Source organism: Apteryx mantelli, chromosome 9, assembly GCF_036417845.1.
Source record: "Apteryx mantelli isolate bAptMan1 chromosome 9, bAptMan1.hap1, whole genome shotgun sequence".
In the NCBI taxonomy this organism is placed as follows: Eukaryota; Metazoa; Chordata; class Aves; order Apterygiformes; family Apterygidae; genus Apteryx; species Apteryx mantelli.
The window spans coordinates 15,988,881-16,011,062 of NC_089986.1; the positions used below are offsets into that span (position 1 = coordinate 15,988,881).

Genomic DNA, 22,182 nt, shown 5'->3' on the forward strand with positions numbered 1-22,182 from the left:
GTTCAGAGAAGTGGTACCGTATCCCTCTCCCTGGCTACCCAGAATGACATCAGGATTAATTAGTTAGCATTTCACCAGTGCCTGCAAGGTGCAGCATACTGTGTAAGAGCTAACCGCTCACTCTGCAGGAATCGTAAAGCCCAGGGGCCCTCTGCGCTCATCTCTCACCCTTTGGCAGGGCTTCTGCCTTCACGCTGGATTGTTCAATGGGAGAGAAACCCTGTGCGCTTCCCCACACACTGCCAGGAGGGGGGAGGAGGAGGAGTACATTCAGGGATGATGGTAAGCCCCTCAGACTGCCAGCTGCTCTTACGGGCAAGGAAACCCTGCTGTCTACAATTTGTCAAATGCGATCTTCGATCAAGTTCTACTAGTACCCTAACTCCACATGACATGCACTTTCTCCGAGCAAAGTTTCAGAGATTCCCTTGCAGCTCATAGACTCATCTCCTCTGGCTCAGTCAGTAGAGATAAGCCATGAAGCAGTTTCATTGAGAATATCTATGTCAGACGACTACAGAATCTTCAGACAAAAGTCACCTGAATTTTGAGTTTCTGGCCCATCTTGTTTCCCAAGGACTTTCCCTCTGTCCCATCCCCTCTTGTCTGACACCATGGTCCTGCTGCAGCATACAGTCAGCATAACCAAGAGAGTCAAACACAAAAAGGGAGTTTTCAAAGCTCGGCCCAAGCTCCTGGATGATGATGATGATGATGATGATGATGATGATGAGGTCTTTCCCCAGGCTACCCAGCACCTGCTCATGACACCCAGTTGAGCCTTTCTGGCTCTGGCCAAGCTGGAAATAACCATAAAGTATTACCTTTTATTTAACTAAACCTGGTGCTTCAACCGGCTCCTGCTGCACAAGCACTGCACAACCAAAATTAGTACCCACTGGCACCAGCCACGACAGTGCTAAAGAACAAACAGGACTGGGCTAGGAGACATCCCAGCTCTGCCCCTCTCTCTGCCCCCACAGTACTCTTCAGTAAAGACACAGCCTGACAGACCACAGCCATCCTGAACGATTAAAATTACAGCCAGCAGAAAAGAGGCAGCGCCACAAGCATCTCTCTACCTGAACGAACATCTTTCTACTACACAGTCACCTAACCCCGCACACAGCTGAAACCTCACAGCAAGAAATGAGACCAGACTCTACACGCTAGAAAACTGGTGGCACCTGTAGCAGGATTCCTCCTGTGCTCAGAAACAACTGCCTGCCACTACTTGCCATCAGCCTCTCTTGCTGAACCACCTTTTCAGCCTCGCATTACAGTCACAGCTGCAGACTCTGAATACAGATACCTGCATATTTGTTTGCTCCTTGGGGTTACCTTCTTGGTGCCATTTTGTTTCTCTGATGTAGAGGCTACAAAGATAGCCCACCTTGTCCCTGGGGAACCAGGAGATCTCTAGCAGTGTACCAAGTAGTATCAGATACATAAGGCTCATTCTTCTTTTCAGCCTTCCACAGCAGGTAATTGTGGGCACTACACAGCACTTGGTTCAGAAAAGTATTTTCTATCCTGACATAATGCTATGAGCTAAAATCAAGGAAGGCATCAAGTAGAAAGCCAGGACATTTGTGGTGGTCCTTGGTTCCCCATGGATTCCTCTCCACAGTTTGCAGACTGCCCTGGAATGGCTCCATCTCCCAAATTAGCAATGCACTCTCTCTTGCGAGAGGAACACAGCTGCTGCCCTCAGGCCCAACCTCCTATTTGGACATCCTAGTCAAGTTGTGGAGTGCTTGCAGCACCATGAAGAAGGCCTTGAATAGGATCAATACTCCGTGGGAAAACCGTTTGGGGACCAGTATTTACTGTGCTAGTAATGGCCAGTTCTGCCATGGAGAAACTGCATTTTTTTGAGGAGGTGCAGTGCCAAGCACCTGTGCCTAAAAACAGCCATGATGCATTGCTATAGCGAAGTCAAGAGGTAACAGCCCTGAAAAGTAGACCGTAGCCAACCATCTAGGAAGGAAAGCCTCTTCCTTCTAATAGGAGAGAAGGGAGAGGAGGACTCCTGGATGCCACTACGAAAGAGCGAAGCAAAGACAAAGAATCCAGTACTAAAGAAAAGCATCCTCCAGTGGATGTGGGCCTAGAGGAATTGCAGAGCACACGGGTTGCACACTCTCTGAATGCTTTCCCCAGGCATCACCCCCACAACTGTGGGTTCTCCTTAAGCCATATGGCCCTTATCCATGAAATGATCTAATCCAACGCCATAAAAAACTTGCAGTGGAAGTGCAGTGAAACAGAGCAAAATGGAAGGAGCAATGTCTCTGTTTTGCACATGGCTGGGATGTGACGCCAGCTAAACATGGCCAAGTTGGAGTGGAGCTGCAAAGGGGCTAACAAAGGATGCTGTGGGCTGCTAAAATAATTCTCCCTTGAGAAACTCCTCACTTGGGCCAAGGATGGGGGGTTTGGTCTAAGGATCAGCCAAGACCAAGCCCTAAGTTTATGAATAGAGATGGGGTTAAGGCAGAGACAAAGCCTAGAGCCCCTGATGGAGCAGGGCTGCAAAGGGGCTGCCAGAATTAACCTCTAGTGACTTCCTCACCTGTGCCATGGTTAGGGCAGCCTAAGGCTCAGCCACAACCAAATACTCAGGTTAAGGTCAGGATAGAAACCAACCCTAGATCTTCAGCTTCAGTGGGGCTACAAAGGGGCTGTCAAAGGAAGCTGTGGGCCGCTAAAACAATTCTCCCTGAGAACTTCCTTAGCTAGGCCAAGCTCTAGCATTACGGTTAGGAGATGAAGCCTAGAGCTTAAGCTTGGGTGGGGCTGCCAAAGGAAGCTGTGAGCTGACATAATAATTCTTCACTGTAAAATCAGACCAGGATCCCAAGAGGAGTAAATTCTCATGGGAAAAAAAAAAGTCTTTTGACAACCCTGACATTCCTTCTCAGGCCTGATCCAACTGAAGCTATAGGCTTTCTCACTCCTCACCCTATACGTTACCTGAACCCTACCCCCAGGTTGCCACCGCGTGAGCCTTAGCTCAGGACCCCCAGTCTTGGCCCAGGTAAGCAAGTTCTCAGGGGAGAACTCTTTCAGCAGCCCACGGCTTCCCTTGGCTGCCCCTCCGCCACCCCATCCCAAAGGGAGCACTAGCCTATTTTTCCTCTCCTAACCCTAGCCTTAGACATCAGGAGTCTGTTTTGTGTGCTTTGAGGTGGCCATGTTATTTCTACCATCTGCTCAGTGTGGTCTTGCCTTCCAGATAGACCAGCCAAGACATTTATGTGTCCATATATATGTGAACATATATGTGTGTCCACATATATTTATGTGTCCATATATAAGAAAGGTTATAAAAAGTCTGCCAGATCCTCTAAGTTATGATACTAAAATGACAAGTGATTAGCAGGATTAAAGCCATCAAGCAAGTGAGAAGCCACCTCTGAATCTGGATATTGAAAAGGAAAATAGAAAGTTTTGAGTCCCTGTCCTCCTATCTCCTCCTAGCCTGAATCTCTGCAGATCCCAAGAACATTTCATGCTGGCATCATCCTCATCTTGGCAACTCCTTCCAAGTCTGAACTCTGCTTGTCTGCTCTCTGTGTAACTTTCCCATCACTTCTCCCTTGCAAAATCATTGAAATGCATCAACTCCTCCTCTAGCTCATCAGGCCTGGTCATACCACATTAAAACAGGATTTATAGGTCTCAAGCATAGACAAAAGCTATGTAGTCTCCACTTCTGCACACAGCATACCAACTCCCCAGCTGGTTTAAATCAGATTAACTCCACTGATGTAGGACATTTAAGACAAGAGAGTTACATGATTTACACCAGCTGAGGAGCTGTTACATTACAGTTTGGCAGCTGCAGGTTTTGGCTTCAAAGTTTTTTTGGACAAGGATTCCAAGCAGCAATGAAAACCAGAAGAGCTGAGTGGCAAAAAGCATGTATTCTCAGTGCAATATGCACACAGCCATGCACATGTTCCACAAAAATCTTTTTTTAAACAGTGTTATTCAGGTTTGAGTGCCATCAGTCTGCAAAGTTAGTGCACCATCACAACTCCAAAACTATTCTTCAAAGAAATCATTATGTCATGATACTATGAATATGCCAGAGCTCTTCAAAAATTGATAGATTTGAAAAACTAAAGCCATGCAACCTTAACGCAAAGGTCTAGCCCTCAAAAAAAGTACAGACAGACTGATACACATGCATACAAACACACAAGAGAGAACTTAATATTCAAATCATGGCCTTCATTTCTGCTGGAGCATTTTTAAACCTGCAATTAAATCCAGCTGCCACAAAAAACAGGTGCTAAAACTATGGAGCCAGACAGGACTACAAAGATGCACATCTGCAGAGTTCATGGCAGGTGAAATGGCACAGAAATACACTAGGAGGAATGCTGGTGCTCTGGGAAAATCAAGCTTTAATACTTTCTCCTCCACCTTAGTAAAGAGGCTTTTTCAAGCCAACAGAGATTGGGTTCTCAGAGAAACAGAGGCACAGCCAAGAAAGACAATGGGAGCCTGGTATGATGCCTATACCATCCACAGATTTGCAGGGAGACACAGAAGAATAGTTTGTAGCCCTCCATTTCCCCAAGGAGAAAGATCTTTCATTTGCACTTAAAAACTTAGGTGAGCAAAAATACAGATCACACAGTGAAAAAGTCAGAAACACCAACCTTCACACAGCTCATGTCCAAGGCAGTTGAGCTACAAAGGGAACCAAGAACTAAGAACCAAGTGTGATGGAGAATTAATATCACAGACTAGCAGAAGCAACCATCCTTGGTCAGAGGGCATGCCATGGCCCCACTGCAGAAGCTGATTATCCTATTTGATGCTCAAGCCTGCTGCTTTGCATCAGGTCCTGGCTATGCAACTGGAAAGCAGGGAAGAGGCCTGGAAGCCTTGCCAGACCCATAAATCACCACAGACACTGCAGGCACCCAGCACAGTAAATCTGACCTCACTTGCAAGGGAAACATAAAATCAGCTTTACTAGCAGCTTCTGAAACAAAAACTAAACTCACAAAACTGTAAAATGACTCTTAAATATCCTGTGCAGCCAACAGGCCATTGCAAGCCCTGTCAGACTGACAGAAAACAAGCAAGCTTTTCAAGAGACAGGACTACCCAGAGGCTGATAAATTGAGAAAAGACATTTCAGACTGAACACCTTCTTGCTGGCAGACAGTACAATATGGATATCTTCAGCACACAGTAAAGATACGGTAGAGAAATCTGGGCAAGCACATTAGACAGCATTAATACTGTCATTTGTATTCATCATACTCCAAAGTATGCTGCATTCACAATGCAGACATCAGCGGACAAAAAAAAAATCACCAAAGTCTGATGAAGACCCAACTACAGCACACTCACTGAGAATCACAGAATGGCTGAGGTTGGACGGCACCTCTGGAGACCATCTAGTCCAAATCCCTGCTCAAAGCAGCATCCACTAGAGTAGGGTTTTGAGTATCGCCAAGGTCGGAGACTCCACAAGCTCGCTGGGCAGCCTGTTACAGTGTTCGATCACCCTTACAGTAAAAAAGCTTTTTCTTATGTCTAAGTGGAATTTCCTGTGTTACAGTTTGTGCCCATTGCATCTTGTCCTTTCACTGGATACCACAAGTCTGGCTCCATCTTTTATACTCCCTGCCACCAGACATCTATAAACATTGATAAGAATCGAGCCTTCTCTTCTCCAGGCTAAATAATCCCAGCTCTCTCAGCCTCTCCTCGTATGTCAGATGCTCCAATTGGTACCACAAAGGTAATTAAGGAATCGGAGCATCTGCACTCACACCAGTACGTCCACGTCTCTCTTGCACTGGGCAGCCCAGTACCATCCCTGCACCCTCAAACAGTGTCTCTACATTCCTCCTGGGTCACCTCCTCCCGCTTCCACCTCCTGTAAGCTTCCTTTTTATATGTGAGTTTTGTCAGGAGCTCCTTGTTGATCCATGCAGGCCTCTGGCCACCTTTGCTTGATTTTATGTTCATCAGGATGGACCAATCTTGAGTGTGGAGAAGCTGATCCTTGAACATCAACCAGTTCTCTGGGATCCCTCTTCCTTCTAGGGCCCTATTGCATGGGATTCTTCCAAGAAGGTCCCTGAAGAGGCCAAAGTTTGCTCTCCTAAAGACCAGGGATGTGATCCTACTTTTTGCCCTGCTTCTTCTTCGCAGGATCCTGAACTCCACCACCTTATAACCACTGCAGCCAAAGCTGCTCCCAACCTTCATATCCTGGACCAGTCCTTCCTTGTTTATAAATATGAGGTCCCAGCAGAGTACTGCTTCCTCATCAGATGCTCAATCACCTGTGTCAGGAAGTTACCACCAATGCACTCCAGAAGCCTTCTGGATTGCTGTGCTGTGTTGTTCCTCCAGCAGATATCCATGTGGTTAAAGTCCCCCATGAGGACCAGGGCCTGCAAACATGAGACTTCTTCCAGTTGTCTGAAGAAGGCCTCATCTACTACTTCTTCCTGATCAGGCAGTCTGTAGGAGACACTCACAACAGCTCTCAGCTGGCTCCTAACCTGTCCCCAGACATAGCTCCATGCTCACAGCTCTCTCACAAAAAGGGCAATTCCCCTTTCTCGCCAGCCCGGTCTGTCCTTCCTAAAGGGCCTGTATCCATCCATTGCAACACACTAGTCATGTGAGGTATCCCACCACATCTCCGTGATCCCAATGAGATCACAGCTCTGTAACTGCCTGTGCATCTCTAATTCCTCCTGCTCATTCCCCATGCTGCGTGCATTAGCATACAAGCACTTCAGAGAAGCACCCAGTCATGCCGACTTCCCAGGAAAGGTATGAGAGCCTTCCCCATAATGCTGTCCTGTAGGCACTTCTTTACTTTATGTACATACGCTTGAAGTAGGCCCACTTCCCTGCCTGCTCTTCACAGACAACTCATCCATTCCAGTCACTTGCCAACATAAGTTAAATGATACTCCTCCACTGCTTTACAAACGTATGCACATCACCATTACAGCAGCAATGCACAAATGCCATCTACCATGGGAATAGCTGTGCCAGGCAGGACAGGACCATGCCCCAGAAGAAGCCTCATGAACCAGTATCTTGAACTAATTGTTGACGTAAACTTGAGGACTACTCCCTTTTTTAGGCCTGATGGTGGCAGGAACTGCTGGGCAGAGCAGGGAACGCCAAACTCCATGATTGGGGCTTAGCAGTAACACAATGGAGAGGGGATTCCCCATTTAATGAGTCCCATTCTCACATGCTCCCCAGTGCTCTTTGCTTCCAGACCTATTATTTATTTCAGTCCTGCTCTTTGCTTCCAGCTATATTACTTATTTCAGTCCCTTTCCTCTTCACCTCTGATAGCAGAAGATTAGATCTGGCCATTGGCCCACAAGCTCCTCATGCCCCTCTATCATTCCTATTCCTGCCCCTTCGCACACTCACCCTTGCACAGTCCCCTTCAGCCCATCAGGGTATCTCTCAGGCTGTGACCCATGACAGTTCAGTTTCCTGCACGGGACATGTTATGCTGTGTGCCTCTTCCTGCCTTGCTGTCTACCTGACAAAAACGTGCTATTAAGATAAACAGTGATGTTCTTAGGTTTTACAGTAACATCTCCTCAGGTCTTCCTGGCACAGTAGGGGCAGGCAAGCCTCTTAGGGAAAGCAGGTATCCTCTATGCACCCTGCTTCTCGCAGAGTGCAAGACATGAGGTGCATCCCCCACTTAAAGACTCCTGCCTTTCTCCATCACGCACTGTTCTTTGCTCTCACTCTTTCTGTGCAACAACCTTGCACTTCAGATCCCAAAGTTGAGAGCAACTTTAAGCCAACATTTTCAGACGCAGCTCCTAAGATCATGGCTTTCCACCAGTCTGGACTTCCCTTATCTTTTTATCCAGAGCATGTGACAAGTCTGTCGCTGACTGCGCTGAAGTCTGCAGGAAGGAGGCTCAGGCTCCAGGAATGTGATGACTGACTGACATGTGGCCACAAAGCCGATGCCCTCTGCATTTAGCTCACATCTCAGCAGAACAAGACTGTACCTGAAATTTGCAGCAGAGCGGCAGAAAAATTGCAGGAAATATTATGACTGAGCAGGGGCCAGCATAAGCTTCTACTCCGCTGAAGAGGAAGCTAGTGATGCCAGTTGTGTTATCCAAGGGAACAGCTATATCAGCAACACACATCAGCAGGGACAGGCCACTACCACGTGCCCTGCTGCACTGAGTGCCCCATTCACAAGTAGTTTTGAGAGCCTACAGTGTAATGTAGCAAACACAGCAAGAGCCTGGGGTAAGGAACAGCCTGGCGACTGTAACCACAGGGCTCATCCCCAGAGAGCAAGGCACAGGATGAGGGGTTTGCCATGTTGCTACTTCGCACCAGGAAAACTCCTGGCAAGCATCCCAGGCTCTGTGAGAGGCATGGAGCCAGGTCAGCTGTGAGAGAACGTGGACTTGATAAATCAGCCAGACAAGATCTGCTGACTTCAACAAATGCTCGGCAGCTGTTTTCTTCTAGATCCTGAAGAAATAGGACACAGCTGCTCAAGAGGGACTCCTGCCTGGCCTTCCAGGTCTCCAGCAGAGAAGGGCAGGCATGCACTTCTTGGATGGTGGGCAACACAACTTGGGAAGGAAGGTGATGAATGAGGAGTACAACAGCAGAAAGGAAAGAGAACTTTACTTCCCTTCTTCTGTAATGATTACCAACAACAAACTTTTGAATTCAGCAGCTATCCCATTCCTAAATGCTATCACTGCAGTGTCTTTATCTGAGCAGTGAACGGGCCAACACAGTTACTTTAACAGCTGGGAGTCCTGGAGAGAGTTTAGATAACAAAAAATCTACCTGCAAATACACTCTCCCTGCCTGTTTCTCCCAGCTGATCTTTCCCCAGGTAACAGAAATACTTAAGGGCTGTGTATTTCATAGCAGGACTAATCCAGACCTCTGCTAGCATGTCTGAAGTTCACTCTGTGTGTGGCACTGTGACCCTCCCCAGAAGGATGGCCTGGGAACACAGGAAGGAAAGCAGTGTCTGCTTCACTTCCTCCTTGTCTGGCAAGCAAACACTGTTTGTGAAACCACTGTGGCTACAGGACATGCCAGGGCCCCAAACAAGCCACTATGTTTTTAACTCTCTTGTGAAGGGTTTCACAGATCTCCCCATCTCAGACAAGATCCTGCCCAGAGGCCTCTTGGGGCACCTGCTGAGAGTTCAAGCACAGTCAGCCCAAACCAAGTGACGTGTACAGCAGAGCAGCCCTGCAGCCATCCCTGGCATGAGGTTGCCAGGACAGACTCCAGCCTTGTAAGTCAACACTGCCTGCCTCTCCATGCAAGACGCAGCCAATTTACCAGCACTTTGGTGCCATCACCTCCTCCCAGGGAAGGTGTGTGGCCAAGCGGTCTGATCTCAAGCCTGGAAACCAGGACACTGGGGCCCACTGCTATCTGCCACCACTGTCTGGCAAAGCGGCAATGAGAGGGACACATGGCTGCTGAGATGAGAGAGGAGAATAGGGGTCACTACTGATGCTACTGTTATGGCTGAGTCCAGCCAACAGAACAGAACTGGCAGGGGAGTCCACAAACCTCCACTGGGATGAGAATTGCTCCTAACAGGCAGGATTGGGCAAGATCGAGGAGAAGGGTTTGGAGGCCAGGTGCACAACAACCTCCTGTCAAGCATGGGGGGCAGAGAGAGCCTCTGCCCATCCCTCGTGCTGCAGCCCAGAGAATCTGGTGGTCTTATTTGCAGCACCTGTTGGACTGACACGTGGACTCAAGGACCAGTGCAGCTGTCCACCTCAAAAGAGTCTGGTGACGGCAGGAGCTTTCTGAGGACAGCCCTCTTGCTGACCAGTGCCTGTTATCAGAGACCCTGCAATGGGCTGTACCAGGAACCAGAAACAACATCCCTGCAGGCAGGAGCCTCAGGAGCTCCAGGTCTCCTCACTTGCTAAGCTGCAGCATGACCTTTAAGGCAGATTGAAGAGGGCAAGCACCTGTGACTGGTGATCCTATGTGTCCATGCACACATCTGACTGCACAGCCTCCGTACTAGCGCTGCAGCTCTGCAGATGCTATGCAGGACCAGGCACTTAAAACCCTGCAGCAGCTTTAGAACAAAATTTCTCCTGCAGAGACCTGACATTACAAGCTGGAATGAGAGAAAACACCCTGTCCTGCAAAGAGATGTAGGACTGACTACAGACAGTCAACATGCTCTTTCCATCACAGAGAAACCCCTGCATCATCTTGCACCAGCCTACCATTCTCCCCTCCACCATGTAACCAGCAGCCCAGCTCCATCAGTTTAAAGAACATTTTGGGCTGGCAGGAAACAAATAACCCCAGGAAAAGAGATGCTACTGCTCCCATTTTGCACTTTATTTATAAGAGATTAAACACCACCATCAAGAGTAATGTGATCCATGGCCACCAGTCTTACAGAAATGTCTCCAACCTTTCTCCCAGCCCTGACCTCAGTGCAAGAAAAGCAAGCCTGACCTAAAGAATTCAGGGACGGAGAGCACAGCAGGGACTACTGACTGTGGTCCAAGGCTACAGAGCTTGCAGGTCCTAAGAGAAATACCCACACACAGCTGGGGAAGGAAAACATGGCATCAACTGAGCCAAGCCCCTTTTGCCAGCTGCCTTTGTTTTCTTGCAGATTTACTGTTGTTCCCTCACTCCACAAAAGCAGAGCAAAGGCACAATAGAGAAAGATAAGTGATCAGTGGCTGCTAATCAGCAAAGCTTTCCAAGAGCTCATCAGAGCCAAAAGGAAAGGAAGGTGTGACCAATAACCACACTGCTGACACCTGCCAGCATACACATAGGGGATGCCCTCAGTTACTGTGCTGCAAATATGTTGCATCTCTTTCTGCTGACACACCAAGGGAAAAGGAGGTTGTAAAAACGCGTGACAAGTAAACAGCAGCTGAATTTGGGGCACTGTTAGAAGCAGGAACAGGTCTGAACCTCAGATGACCAGACCAGCTCCAGTCTTGTCTTTCCTAACAGCTCAGAGTGTGAGAGCAGAACCAGCTTGCGGTGCAGCACAGATAACCTCTCAGTCGCTCACGCCAGCAGATTCGGACCTGAGCACCACCACATCCTAACAGTGTGAACTGAGCCTAGGGACAAGCCAGGGCTGACAAACTCTCGAGCTCAGCCAGCCTCCAGGCTGCTCAGAGCTTTGCTGAGAACTGCTTTCCCTCTATACTTCCCTTCAAACCCGAGCTTTTCAGCTGACTGCAGAAATCCCCACTGGTCTGTCCCACCCTGGAGCTTGTCTGAAACCACTGTGGCTGAAGGAAAGACTTGCTTTTGGGGTCAGACACATTAAAAGCAGGCTCCACTGCTATTGGATGGGAAAGACAAGTCACGGTTTCTAGGAGGTCACATGGCCCTTGCCCACACTGTCACCTCAAGCTCCATGGAAAGGTCCGTCATTCTGCAGGAATGAGTAGAAACTAGGCTTTGCCCAAGAAGCTCATTCCGAATCCTAAAGAGAGGACACATCATGTAACAATATACCAGGATAGTCCTACAGTTGATCAGTGTCTGTTGCCTCCCAGAGCCATCAATAAATGGCAGACACAACATCAGCGCTAGAAGCTTTGGCTCTGTCCAAGCATGTCACTGCCACTGCCTCTGCTCTGCAGTATTCCAACACCGGCAGCTGTGATCATGCCACTGATGGGAAATGGGCTACCAGTATTCTGCATCTTACTAGAGAGAGGGAGAGAGAGCACGTGTGCTCTGTAGTCAGAGTGCAACAGATCACATCCCATCAAGATCAACCCACTCTGTCACGTTAATGAGCCCCCTGCTTCAATTACAGCAACTTCTTTTTGTTAACTTTCTTTGCATTTCAAATAGCACTGGATAATATTTACATGCCTAAGAAAAAGAACGCCTGTGTTCTTGGAGGCAGCTGCTGCCACAACTCGAGCGGAGGACTTACCTTTGGGCATGATACGATGCATCGCAACTGACAAGAAGAAGATTGAATCACTGTAGTAGGTCCCCGATCCAGCACTGAAGTGTTTCTGCATGGCTTCGACTATTGGAAACAGCTTTTCAGTCAATACATTCACATCATGGAATATTACCTAGGAGAGACACCAGAAACAACCACTGAGCCACTACATCCAACAGACTTTTTCCCAGCTTTAGCAGCCTTTTCTCAGCCTGTACCAACACACAGGGATGAGGTTATTAAACTGTAGATATTGCTTGTTGGCCTTCGCATTGCACAGAGGGATCCAACTGTCCTGGGCCCCACACACCTCCATGCTGTGAGAGGCAGTTAAGTGTAGTAGGGAAAGGAGGAAAGTATTTTTATGCCCGTTCCATAAATGAGAGACAGGGGCATAGAGACACGGGAATCCACTTATACAATCAAGTTTGCTCAGTGCATGCTTTTCTGCAGGTCTCTGGGCCCTGCTGTTCCCACTGCCTACACGTAATTACATATCTGGTCTCCATACAGAGTAAGTCAGAAGAGGTGAGAGTTCACTCAAGGCTCTCCATCCTGCAGACGGTTTTGAGGCAAGCCAGTACACATCATTTAGCATGAGGTCCAAGTCTTGCTCCCTGCTATAAAGGCAGGCTGTGATGGGGCGAGGAACTGAGCCCGAATCTCAGTCCAGCATCTAAGCAAGGTCTTCAGCATGCCCCTGCCAGAGCTGGAACAGGAAAGGCAGGACAGGCCACAGCAAGCCAACGAAAAGCCAAACATCAACAGTTACAACAGGGCTAAGCGCCTTTTCTACCTGGAGTTCACCTCTTCTGTGCTGGAGCTTTCCAACACTGGAAAACACAGGCCTCTGGCCTGGGCTTGCTTTCGCCCAGCAGCATAATGCTCTGTGCCCTTCACCCTTCGCCACCACCAGGGCTCTGAGGGGTAACACTGCAGGCTTGTCCTCTCCTACAGCCTTTCCTAAGTAACGGATATTGGACAGAAATAGGATCCCAGGAAAGACTTATTTCTGACGTAAACAGGTACAGCCCTTTTCATGTTCTTACTCTTTGACAGAATAAAGAAAAAAATTTTTTTAACAAAATAAAGAACCCCATTTGCTCAGGCTACAAATTACAAAACAAAAAAACTCACCAGTCTACCTACTGCACCTTGTTTTCATAAGCGACTTGAAAATTGAGCAATGAGGCAAACCACAGCTGTTCCAGAAAACAAGAGCCACCACAAATATACAGTACCTTGTTAGCTACTGAAATTTTACAGCTCATACTTCATTTCAGTCAAAGTCCAAATAACAGAAACTTTTCAAGCAGCCCGATGCTCATTAGACACACTGAACGATGCAGGTCACTGAATCATGCCAGATATCCGAAGGGATTTTCAGTGTAATTAACAGGCACGAGGGACACAACCCTGGTGCAGATAAGGGAGAGTTCGAGAACTCCAAGTTTGGGGACTCAAGGTCATACTGGGTTCTTCATGCAAGAGAAAGCACGACAGATTGCACTAGGAACCCAGCACTGGCGAGGACACAACCTAGCAGTAGCACTTGAGCCTCAGAAAGGAAAGCCTATGCTGCTTCTTTGAGGAATACTGCGATACTTCTCTAAGCTGGCCCTGCTTTGAGCAGACGACTGGACCACATGATCTCTATAAGTCCCTTCCAAACTGAATTATTCACTTCTTTCCACTCCTAAAACTTCATCTGCTTAAGAGCTAGGAGTGCCACACTATACACCTAAACACATAGGATAGCAGTAAATCTTTTTTTTATATATATATATAAGCTGAACAAAGTCAAGTACTTAAGAGGAAAAAAATCCTTTGGTGCCTGAGCTAGTGCAATGCACCAGGGGATGCTTTAACACCAAGCGAAGTTGGCAAAACATGTCAGAGATAGAGAAGCAGCGAGCAGTCTGGAGCTTTTTCCTCCCACACTTTCTTGCTGAAACCCTTACCCAGATCAAAGAGCTCTCACGTCGAGAGCCGAGCGCGCAGGAGCCGGGAGGCTGCTCGTGAGGCCAGCGGGACGCTAGGCAAGGCATGGCATGCAGTGACATACCCATCCTGACGGCGGGCAGGAAGCACTGAAGACCCTGGCCACGCGCAGCAACCAAGCTGGCCCCTGCCCACGCAGCCTCCCCGGCCAGAGGCAGCGCGCTCCCTGCCGGCACGGGAGCACGGCTCCTCACGGCAGCCCCGGCTGCCAAGGGACAAGAGAAAGAGCCTTTTATGCCAGGACAGGCCACCAGCATTTTGCACATGAACGAGCACCCAGGAGCCAAGGGCAGCACAGTTTGCCCCGCTGGCTCCGCGCGCCGCAGGCGGGAACCAGCACCTCGAGGGCTGGCTGAGGACCGCGGGCATCTCGGCGCCGGCGCGGTGTGCTGTGCCGGTACACGGCACACCTGCCCGTTACGAGAGGCAAGCGGCACAGGCAGGGGTGGCACGGCTGGGCAGGCCTGTGCTCTCGTCTCCTCTGCTGCACGATGGCAGCTCCCTCTCGGAGCAGCACTGCCATCCAGGTAACTCACAGCCTCAAAACCCCGATACCTGGGACCGAGCTTGGGACCGGAGCGGCAAGAGGCCCCTGAACCCCAGCTGCGCAGCACGGCACCGCTGGCGGGGTGCCGCCACTCTCCAAGAAGCTCGTTCTCTCAGGTCAGACGAGAAGGCAGGAAGAGGCAGGTTATTCACTCTGCAAAGCAGAAGGGACGTTCTGCACGTGGCAAGACCCAAGCTACTAATGGGATCTAGGTCAGGGCATTTACACATATTATATTAACAGATCTAATGCACATTCACTTGACACTTACGGACTGTCTGTCACATTAACCTGTCTGTGTTGAGAAGACCTTAAAATAGCTTGAAGCTGTTCACAGGCATGAACCATTGCACAGGATGTGCAGAAATACAGAAGAATACCCAGAAGCCTTGAGATCTAGTAAAGACACTGTAGGTTTTGGAGGCTTTTAAAAATTCACCTTATTTCAAGATTAATCAGCAGTATCCTGGAATCTGGCTGATCCAAAGTCACGCATAGCCTGGATTCATTCGACCCCCTTATGTTCCAAAGGCAACACTAGACAGTGCTGAAGTCACAACAGTCCTACCTTGCCTCTCGCTCGGAGCAGAAGGCTGGGAAGGAAGGTTCAGGATGCTCTGTGAATTACACTGTGAACAGCAACAGATTAATCAGGGTGGCCAAAGACTCAAGTCATTTGGGAGAGGAGCCCAGGAACAAGCAGCAGCCAACCCCAACAGCAAGGAGAGGAAAGCAAGCACAGCTGAACTGGGCACAACACCTCTTTCCACCCACTCTCCACAGAGCAGCACATGAACAGCAGCTCTGCTCAGTCCAAAAGTGCTAGTGTGCATATGTGCACGGGTGCCACAACCTCCTGACTTTGACTTTACCTGCTCTTAGTTTTCCAGCACCAAGCCTTGCCCCAACGCACAGAGCTCTCCTGCCTTCTGCTCTCTTTCCTGGCCCTCTGCAGCTCACAAAGACCATGAGCAAAACCAGAAAGCATCTGCAGAGGGGTCTGAGAGAAAGGAACAACCCCCCCAGTGCCCTGGGGGCTCTGTCCCTGCAGGCTACATGTGCCCAGACTCGCCCCATGAGCTGCAGGCCAGCTCAGCCTCCTCCTGCCAAGCAGGGGGATCGTGCAGTGGTCAGCACAGAGACTTCAGTGCAAGCTGGGGGCAGGCAGAGGCCACCCTCACCCACGCAGGCTGCCAGGTCGCTGTGCAGCTCAGCAGGAGGCACCAAGCCAGCTCAGCTCCTGGCACAGACAGGGCTCCTCATGGGTCCTGCCTGCAGTCTAGTCCTTCCCTCCCCTCTGGCAGCTGCTGGCCTGTCCCCAGAGCAGTGTAAAACTCCAGCTTTTCTGGACAGCAGAGTGGATCTGGATGCCAAGCACAACCTCTGTGCCTCTTCACCCATACCCGAGCGGAGAACCCAGCCATGCAGGCAAGGAGGCAGCAAGCGGTTGACCTCACCAACATGGTCAGGTCTGCGAGTGCAAGGAAACTGCTCACAGCCCACCAGCCCTGGTGCAGCCCCAGGCAGGGATCTGGCACCTTGATCTCCTGGCTCTGCCGCTCCAGGCATCCCTACCTCCCCTCAACCCCAGTTGGGGTGAGCTGGTGACCCCGGCAAGCATCTCCGTGGTGGCCACGTCTCCTTTCTGACCCCAGCAGTGCAAAGTGCAGTGCAAACAGTCAGAATTCAGAGCAAGGCCAATGACCTCAGCCCTCTCCTATAGCAAAGAACTGCATGTACTAAGGCGAAGAGACCAGGCAGGCACAGTGAACGTGAACTGGAAGGCCAAAACTCCACCATTTACCACCTTTCCCATGCCGGGACAAGCCACCCTCCCCACGAGCTGCTGCCATCCATTTCAAAGAGCACCCAGGGCAGAACAGCACAGTACCCTCATGGGGAAGGAAGAGAGGTTTCCATGAGGGGCTGCAACTGCAAGGCAGGAGCCCAAAACATCCACTCTTGGCCAAGCACGTGGTCCAAGAGCGCGATACTTTGCCTTGCTGTCAGCTGTAGAGCTGCATGAGAGCCCTCACACCGTGTGCTCTCGGAGTCCCGTATGACCTGTCTGGAGGCCCAGCAGTCAGCGCATTTCCTGCAGCGGGGGAGACAGCGCAGCTCACTTCACTGCAGTTGGGCCCAACGCCAAGCATCTTCCAGGGGAAGGCAGGAAAAACGCACGGAACAGAATGTACCAGGAAAGCGTATCGGGAGAGCTCATCATGAGCCACACGTGGTTTGGGATAAGACAACGTGCATAAAAATGCTGCCCCAAGACACTGCAGGGAAGGAAATGTTATCCAAATGTCACGACCCCTAGCTCTGTAAAATGTAGGGAGGATGCACCGACGCGGGACAGCCACGTCAAGCTGCGTGCTCGCCCCAGAGCTCTGCTCAGAGCGCTCCGCGAGACCTGCTCTGCCCACGTGCCTGGCACCAGGACGGCTGCAGAGGCACGCGGGAGAGGGGAGCAGATCTGCAGCGCCAAGAACGCTGTTGCCGCCCGGGGTCCCAGCTGATGAAACACAGAACAAAACACCGCTATCTAGGTGCAACAGGCACGGATCATGTGCGTGCATGCAGCCAAGCCCCACCAGGAGCACCAGCCCTCCCCGCGTGGTCCCGGTAATACAGGGCCAAGACACCACCACCGCAGAGACTCACAGCGCTCTGCTCGGGGCCCCGGCTGCCCACCGGCAGGCACAACTTCCAGGCTTCTCCTGCTCATTTCTGGGGTGGCCAGAAGCCCCATAAAGGCAGGCCAAGGTGGTCGTCTGTCTGCTGGGAGCTTAGCAGCCGGCATCTGAACGGCCGGCACCTAGAGCTGCCACCAGTGAGAGCAGGTTTAGACAGGAACAAGGAAGGAAGACAGAAAAAGCAAGTGAAAGAGGAACCAAGGGGGCTGACACACAAGGATGGAGGCAGTTCCCAGCCACCCCACCACGAGCACAATCCCTGCTGTCTCCTGCCTGGACACCAACGCGGCGTGACTCCTGCGGGTGCCTCCCCCTGGAAAATCTCTGCCCTGCCATAGCTTTGGTGGGAGCAGGTCCCCTCTGAGAAGCAGCCAGGCTTAAATCTTCTCCTAATGCAGGAGATGGTGAGCAGCACAGCAGGGAAAAGGGAAAGGAAAAAAAAAGAATCAATTCCAGTCAGCTCTGAAAGGAGCAGAGGAGTGCAGTGTTTGCCAAGCACCAATGGTCAAAAATCATGGGAAAAATACTCCTGAAACTCCAGACACAGTATCATCTGTCTTCCCTCCCCTTCCCAAAAGAAACCAGAGGAAAATTTATATCTTTTGCCCATCCTTTGGTCAGGCACTTCTGCAAAGCAAACTCCTGACAAGATGAATCTTTTTTCTGTGGCCACAGGATAACTGCGCTCCAGTACTGCAGGAGCCCTAGTACAGACTTTAGTAGAGCATGTTTATCTGTTGCTAATTTTGTGCTTCATTATTTATTTGTGTAGCAGCTTTCAGTAAATCCCTGGAGCTAAATCTGACCAAGTTCACTGAGGACTTAAGAAAAGTAAATTCTACGGGTTTCCTGTGCAAGCACGTTTTTATAAACACATATCCCACACTGAGAAAAGACCCTTTCAACGGATTCACTAAAAAAACCCAACTCACACTCTGTTTCTCTTCTACTTTCACTCAGATGGGCTGCTAACCACTTTTTAGAGAGGGGGGACTCAAGATTTGCAAGCAGCTGAACTGCCCGAGTGAGAAGCAGTGATTTCTAGAAACCAGACTCGGGTTTCCTGAAAGCTAGCCCTTCAGACAACACCGCTCACGTGCAAGCGCTCAGGCCTCTTGGAGGAGGGCAAGCATCTCCTAACTGCAGGATGTGGTCGCCCTGACTGCAGAGTCACAGACAACAACAAACAACGCAGGCGCAGGCAGACGCGTCTGCCCCGCTAGGAAGGGAGGGCGCAAACAAACGCTGCTACAGCTTTCGCTTCGGCTCTTTGCCACCGAATCACCCCTGCTTGGGCAGAAGAAAACAGCAATGCCAGGGGGCGGCTCAGACAGCGAATCCCAGGGGGAGGCTCAGACAAGGAAGGACCAGAAAGATTTTTAAGTCAGCACTTGGCATTATCAGCGGAGGGATCTATCTAAGCAAACAAACAGGAAGAGCAATGGACAGAGGACGCAATCAATTTTATTCCAAAAGGGGAACAAAATAAATAAGTGATATTAATCACCACAAGGAGTCAAGACCGTGCAGCCCAGAGTCATAGGACACTGGGCAGGCAGGGCCCCTGTGTAAGCACGGTATCAGCCACCGAGACGGGTCCGGCCTGCTCCCAGGGCACTGGCTCCTCACACAGGGAAGCGGAGAGGCTGGAGAGGCCGCACTGCAACGCAGGGGCACGGGGCACCGCTCTCACTAACTCCCAGTACACAAGCCCTGGTAAAAGCCCAGCTCAACCCGCGCACGCAGGCACCGCTCCGGCGCAGGAGGATAAGGCAGGGTCAGGAAGGCTCAGCCCTGCCGACGAGTCCCGCGAGGCTGGGTCCGGGCACGCCGCGAGTCCTCCCTTCCGCCTGCCCGTCGCGGGGTGCTTCCCCGCAAGCTTCCTCCCGTCCCGTCCCGTCCCGTCCCTCTCCTCCCCGCCGCGCAAGGCCGTGCAGCAGCGCATCGCAGTGCACCAGCTCCATCTGCTGCTCGCCGTCTGTGCGCTCGTGCCCGGCCCCGGGGCCTGCGCCCCGTCCACGCGCAGCTGCACTCGCGGGGTGCCCAGCTCAGCCCGGGCACCGGGGCCATCCACACCTCCCGCAGGGCGGCCTCCAGCCCTCCGTGCTGCAGGGGTGCGCGGAGACCACGCTGGTGGCTGACTCAGGGACACAGCACCCAGGGGAAGGGTCCTGTGTCGAGACTGCTCCCACGCATGCTGCTGCCATGCATCCCAAAGCACCCTGCTCCCAGTCAGCAAGCTGCCTCGAGAGGCTGCAGCCGGCTACTTTGGTGTCCAGAAGGAGATTCTGGAAGCACCTGAATCTGCAAGTATGCTCAGGGAGAGACCAGAGCTGGCCCATCACCTTCCCCAGTGGCTGGGACCCAGGTCTTTTCATTCCCTGCTGCACCCTGACAGAGGACCCTCTGATCACAGCTCTGCTGGGGAGGCAAGCACAGCTCTAGAAACAGAGCCTGAATCATACCGTCATGAAAAAAAAGTAAAGGCTAGGGTTATCATCAGTTCTGCCTCAGCAGCTCACGCTGGCTTCCGGGCACTTCATCAGGCTTTGTCTCTGCGCCTGCCCTGGGGAAACGGCATCCCTAAGAACCAGGATGGCGCGCTGTGAAGAAGAGACACCAGGAAAGGAGAGGTCTACCAGCAGAGATACCTGGGGATCAGGTTTAGGATCAGCCTTCTTCAAAATTTTAGCAGCACAAGAATTCTGAGTTCTGATGACATTTTCTGCTGATAAAGAAGAGGAACGGGACGGTCTACAGCAAAAATAAAGACACACTGTCACCTGCTAGCATACAAGAAACTGCCACAGTATTAAAGGCAAGGTTATACCAAAGCCTCTACTCTATCCTAGGAACCGTCTACCCAAAACCAGGGTAACTGGCAAGCTCTGAAGCATACTGCCAATCACAGACTAACTAACAAACCCAAATACCCACCAGGATATATGAGGCTCTTCCGGGAGAGAGAGAAGAAATCGCCCCACTGAGATCTCACTTCAACCCTCCAAAAAGTGCTGCTTGCTCTCACCCCAGAAAGAGCAGTTCTGAAGAAAGAGCTACTCCCTGAGATGCAAGCCATGTCTTACTGCAAGTCTGCAACCACCTAAGACTACACAAACAGTCAGGGATTCACCGCTCCACAGCGGTCCCACTGTACGCCTCAACCTCACTCAACATGTAACTCGGCAAGCTCCACGAACCCATGCCCTCCTGGCAAAGCAATGTTAGAAAGGTCATTTGCAGAGGAATTTGGTTTCTGAGAACTGCACATGGTAATAAGATAGCTGCATGTACGCACGGGGGTCCATGAGGGAACCAGGCATCACGGTGGCCCAGCAGCTGAAGAGCTTTGGGGTTACACTGATACCACAAACCTGAGCTAAATTGTGGCACTGCACGTTTGACACCAGCTTTATTCCAATTCTGAGAAGAAACCACGCACCCACTGCTGTCTGGCAGTACGGTTATGGGGGAGCGCAGACCACAGTGTCACACGTAATGCTAACCCACACAGCCGCAGCAGAAAGGAAACCATCTGGAGAACTCCTTGTATACACTGTATCCAGATAGCGGAGAACTGTTTGGCTCAGGACAGCTTATCCACCGTGGGATGCGACCAAGTGCTAGCACCAGTAAAGCACTGTTTAACCGGTAGAAAGATGAGAGATGGGGTTATTTACCAACAAATAGCTTGTGCACACAACACGCAGTTACATCTCAGGCTCTTCCAGTTGAGTTCAACTAACATCAGTATCTCAGAAGTGAGAAGTTACAGCAGAACGGGAGACGCCTCCCAGCAGTGCTCTGCAGCAGCGCCTCAGGGCGGGAGGGCTAGGCTATTCCGAGTCTTTCAGCTTAGCACTCCCCACTTTTCAGATGCTTTTGCTTAATGTAAAGGAAAACCTAACTTTGCGCTGATTTGCTGGTGAATCACGCTGTGGGTGGTGGAGCCGCCTCCCTAGCAGGCAGCAGGATGAACTTCCACACGCGGCGTCTCCACAGCCTTTCCTGGCTCTCCCATTCCCTTGAGAGCCACCGAGAGCAGGGTGACGCCTTTCCCGACCACTCGGAGGACCACTCGGAGGACCACTCGGGAGCCACCTACGCACCTCGCAGTCCCGCTGGCAGCCTCAGCCCCGCGGTGCTCGGCGCTGTCCAACCCCCCCCCCCCGCGGTGCTCGGCGCTGTCCAACCCCCCCTCCCCCCCGCGGTGCTCGGCGCTGTCCAACCCCCCCCCCCCCCCGCGGTGCTCGGCGCTGCCCCCCCCGGCGCACCTCGTGCCGGCAGCCGGCGCCGCGCAGCAGGTCGCGCAGCAGCCCCTCCGCGATGCCCCTGCTGGCGGCCTCGGTGACGAGGTGGAGGCGCAGCGCGTCCCCGCGCTGGAAGCGGCCGTGGCGCAGCAGGGAGCGCAGCGCCGCCTCGCCCTTGGCGCGCAGCGCGGGGCTGCGCTCCGCCTTGGTGAACATCATGAGCAGGTGCAGGTCGCCGGCGCCGCCGGGACCCCCGGGAGCCCCGGGGCCGGGCCGGGCCGGGCCGGGCGGCGTGGCGGGCGGCGCGGCGGCGCGCGTGGCCCGCAGGCGGCGCGTGGCGCTGGAGAAGGTCTCGCGGCCGGCGCCCAGGTAGTAGAAGGCGCAGACGGCGAGAGCGGCCGCCAGCGCCAGCGCGCAGGGCTGCGAGCGCACCCAGCCCGCCCGCGCCATGGGCTGCGCCGCCACCGCCGCTACCGCTACCGCCCGCCGCCGGCCGCCATGCTGCGGGCGGGAGCTCCGCCCGGCCCCGCCCCCTCCCGCCAGGGCCCGCCCCCCGCCGGCCTCGGCCCCGCCTCCTCCGCCCGCGGCCCGCCCCTTCTGCCCAGGCCCGCCCCTCCGCCGGCCTGGGCCCCACCTCCTCCTCCGCAGGCCCGCCCCCTCCTGCCCGCCTCGGCCCCGGCCCGCCGGTCTAGGCCC

At 52.0% G+C, this 22,182-nt stretch overlaps 1 protein-coding gene across 1 annotated transcript in view; it reads right to left on the reverse strand.

Moving 5' to 3' along the window:
• XXYLT1 (xyloside xylosyltransferase 1) overlaps positions 1–21,770 on the reverse strand; it is a 79,895-nt gene extending 58,125 nt beyond the window's left edge. The window contains exons 1-2 of the mRNA XM_067301817.1: positions 21,511–21,770; positions 11,978–12,125 (exon numbers count right to left, since the gene is read on the reverse strand). Coding sequence (XP_067157918.1) covers positions 11,978–12,125; positions 21,511–21,705 — 343 coding nt within the window. The 5' untranslated portion in view covers positions 21,706–21,770. The remainder of the gene's footprint in view (positions 1–11,977; positions 12,126–21,510) is intronic.
• Between the last annotated feature and the right edge of the window lie 412 nt (positions 21,771–22,182).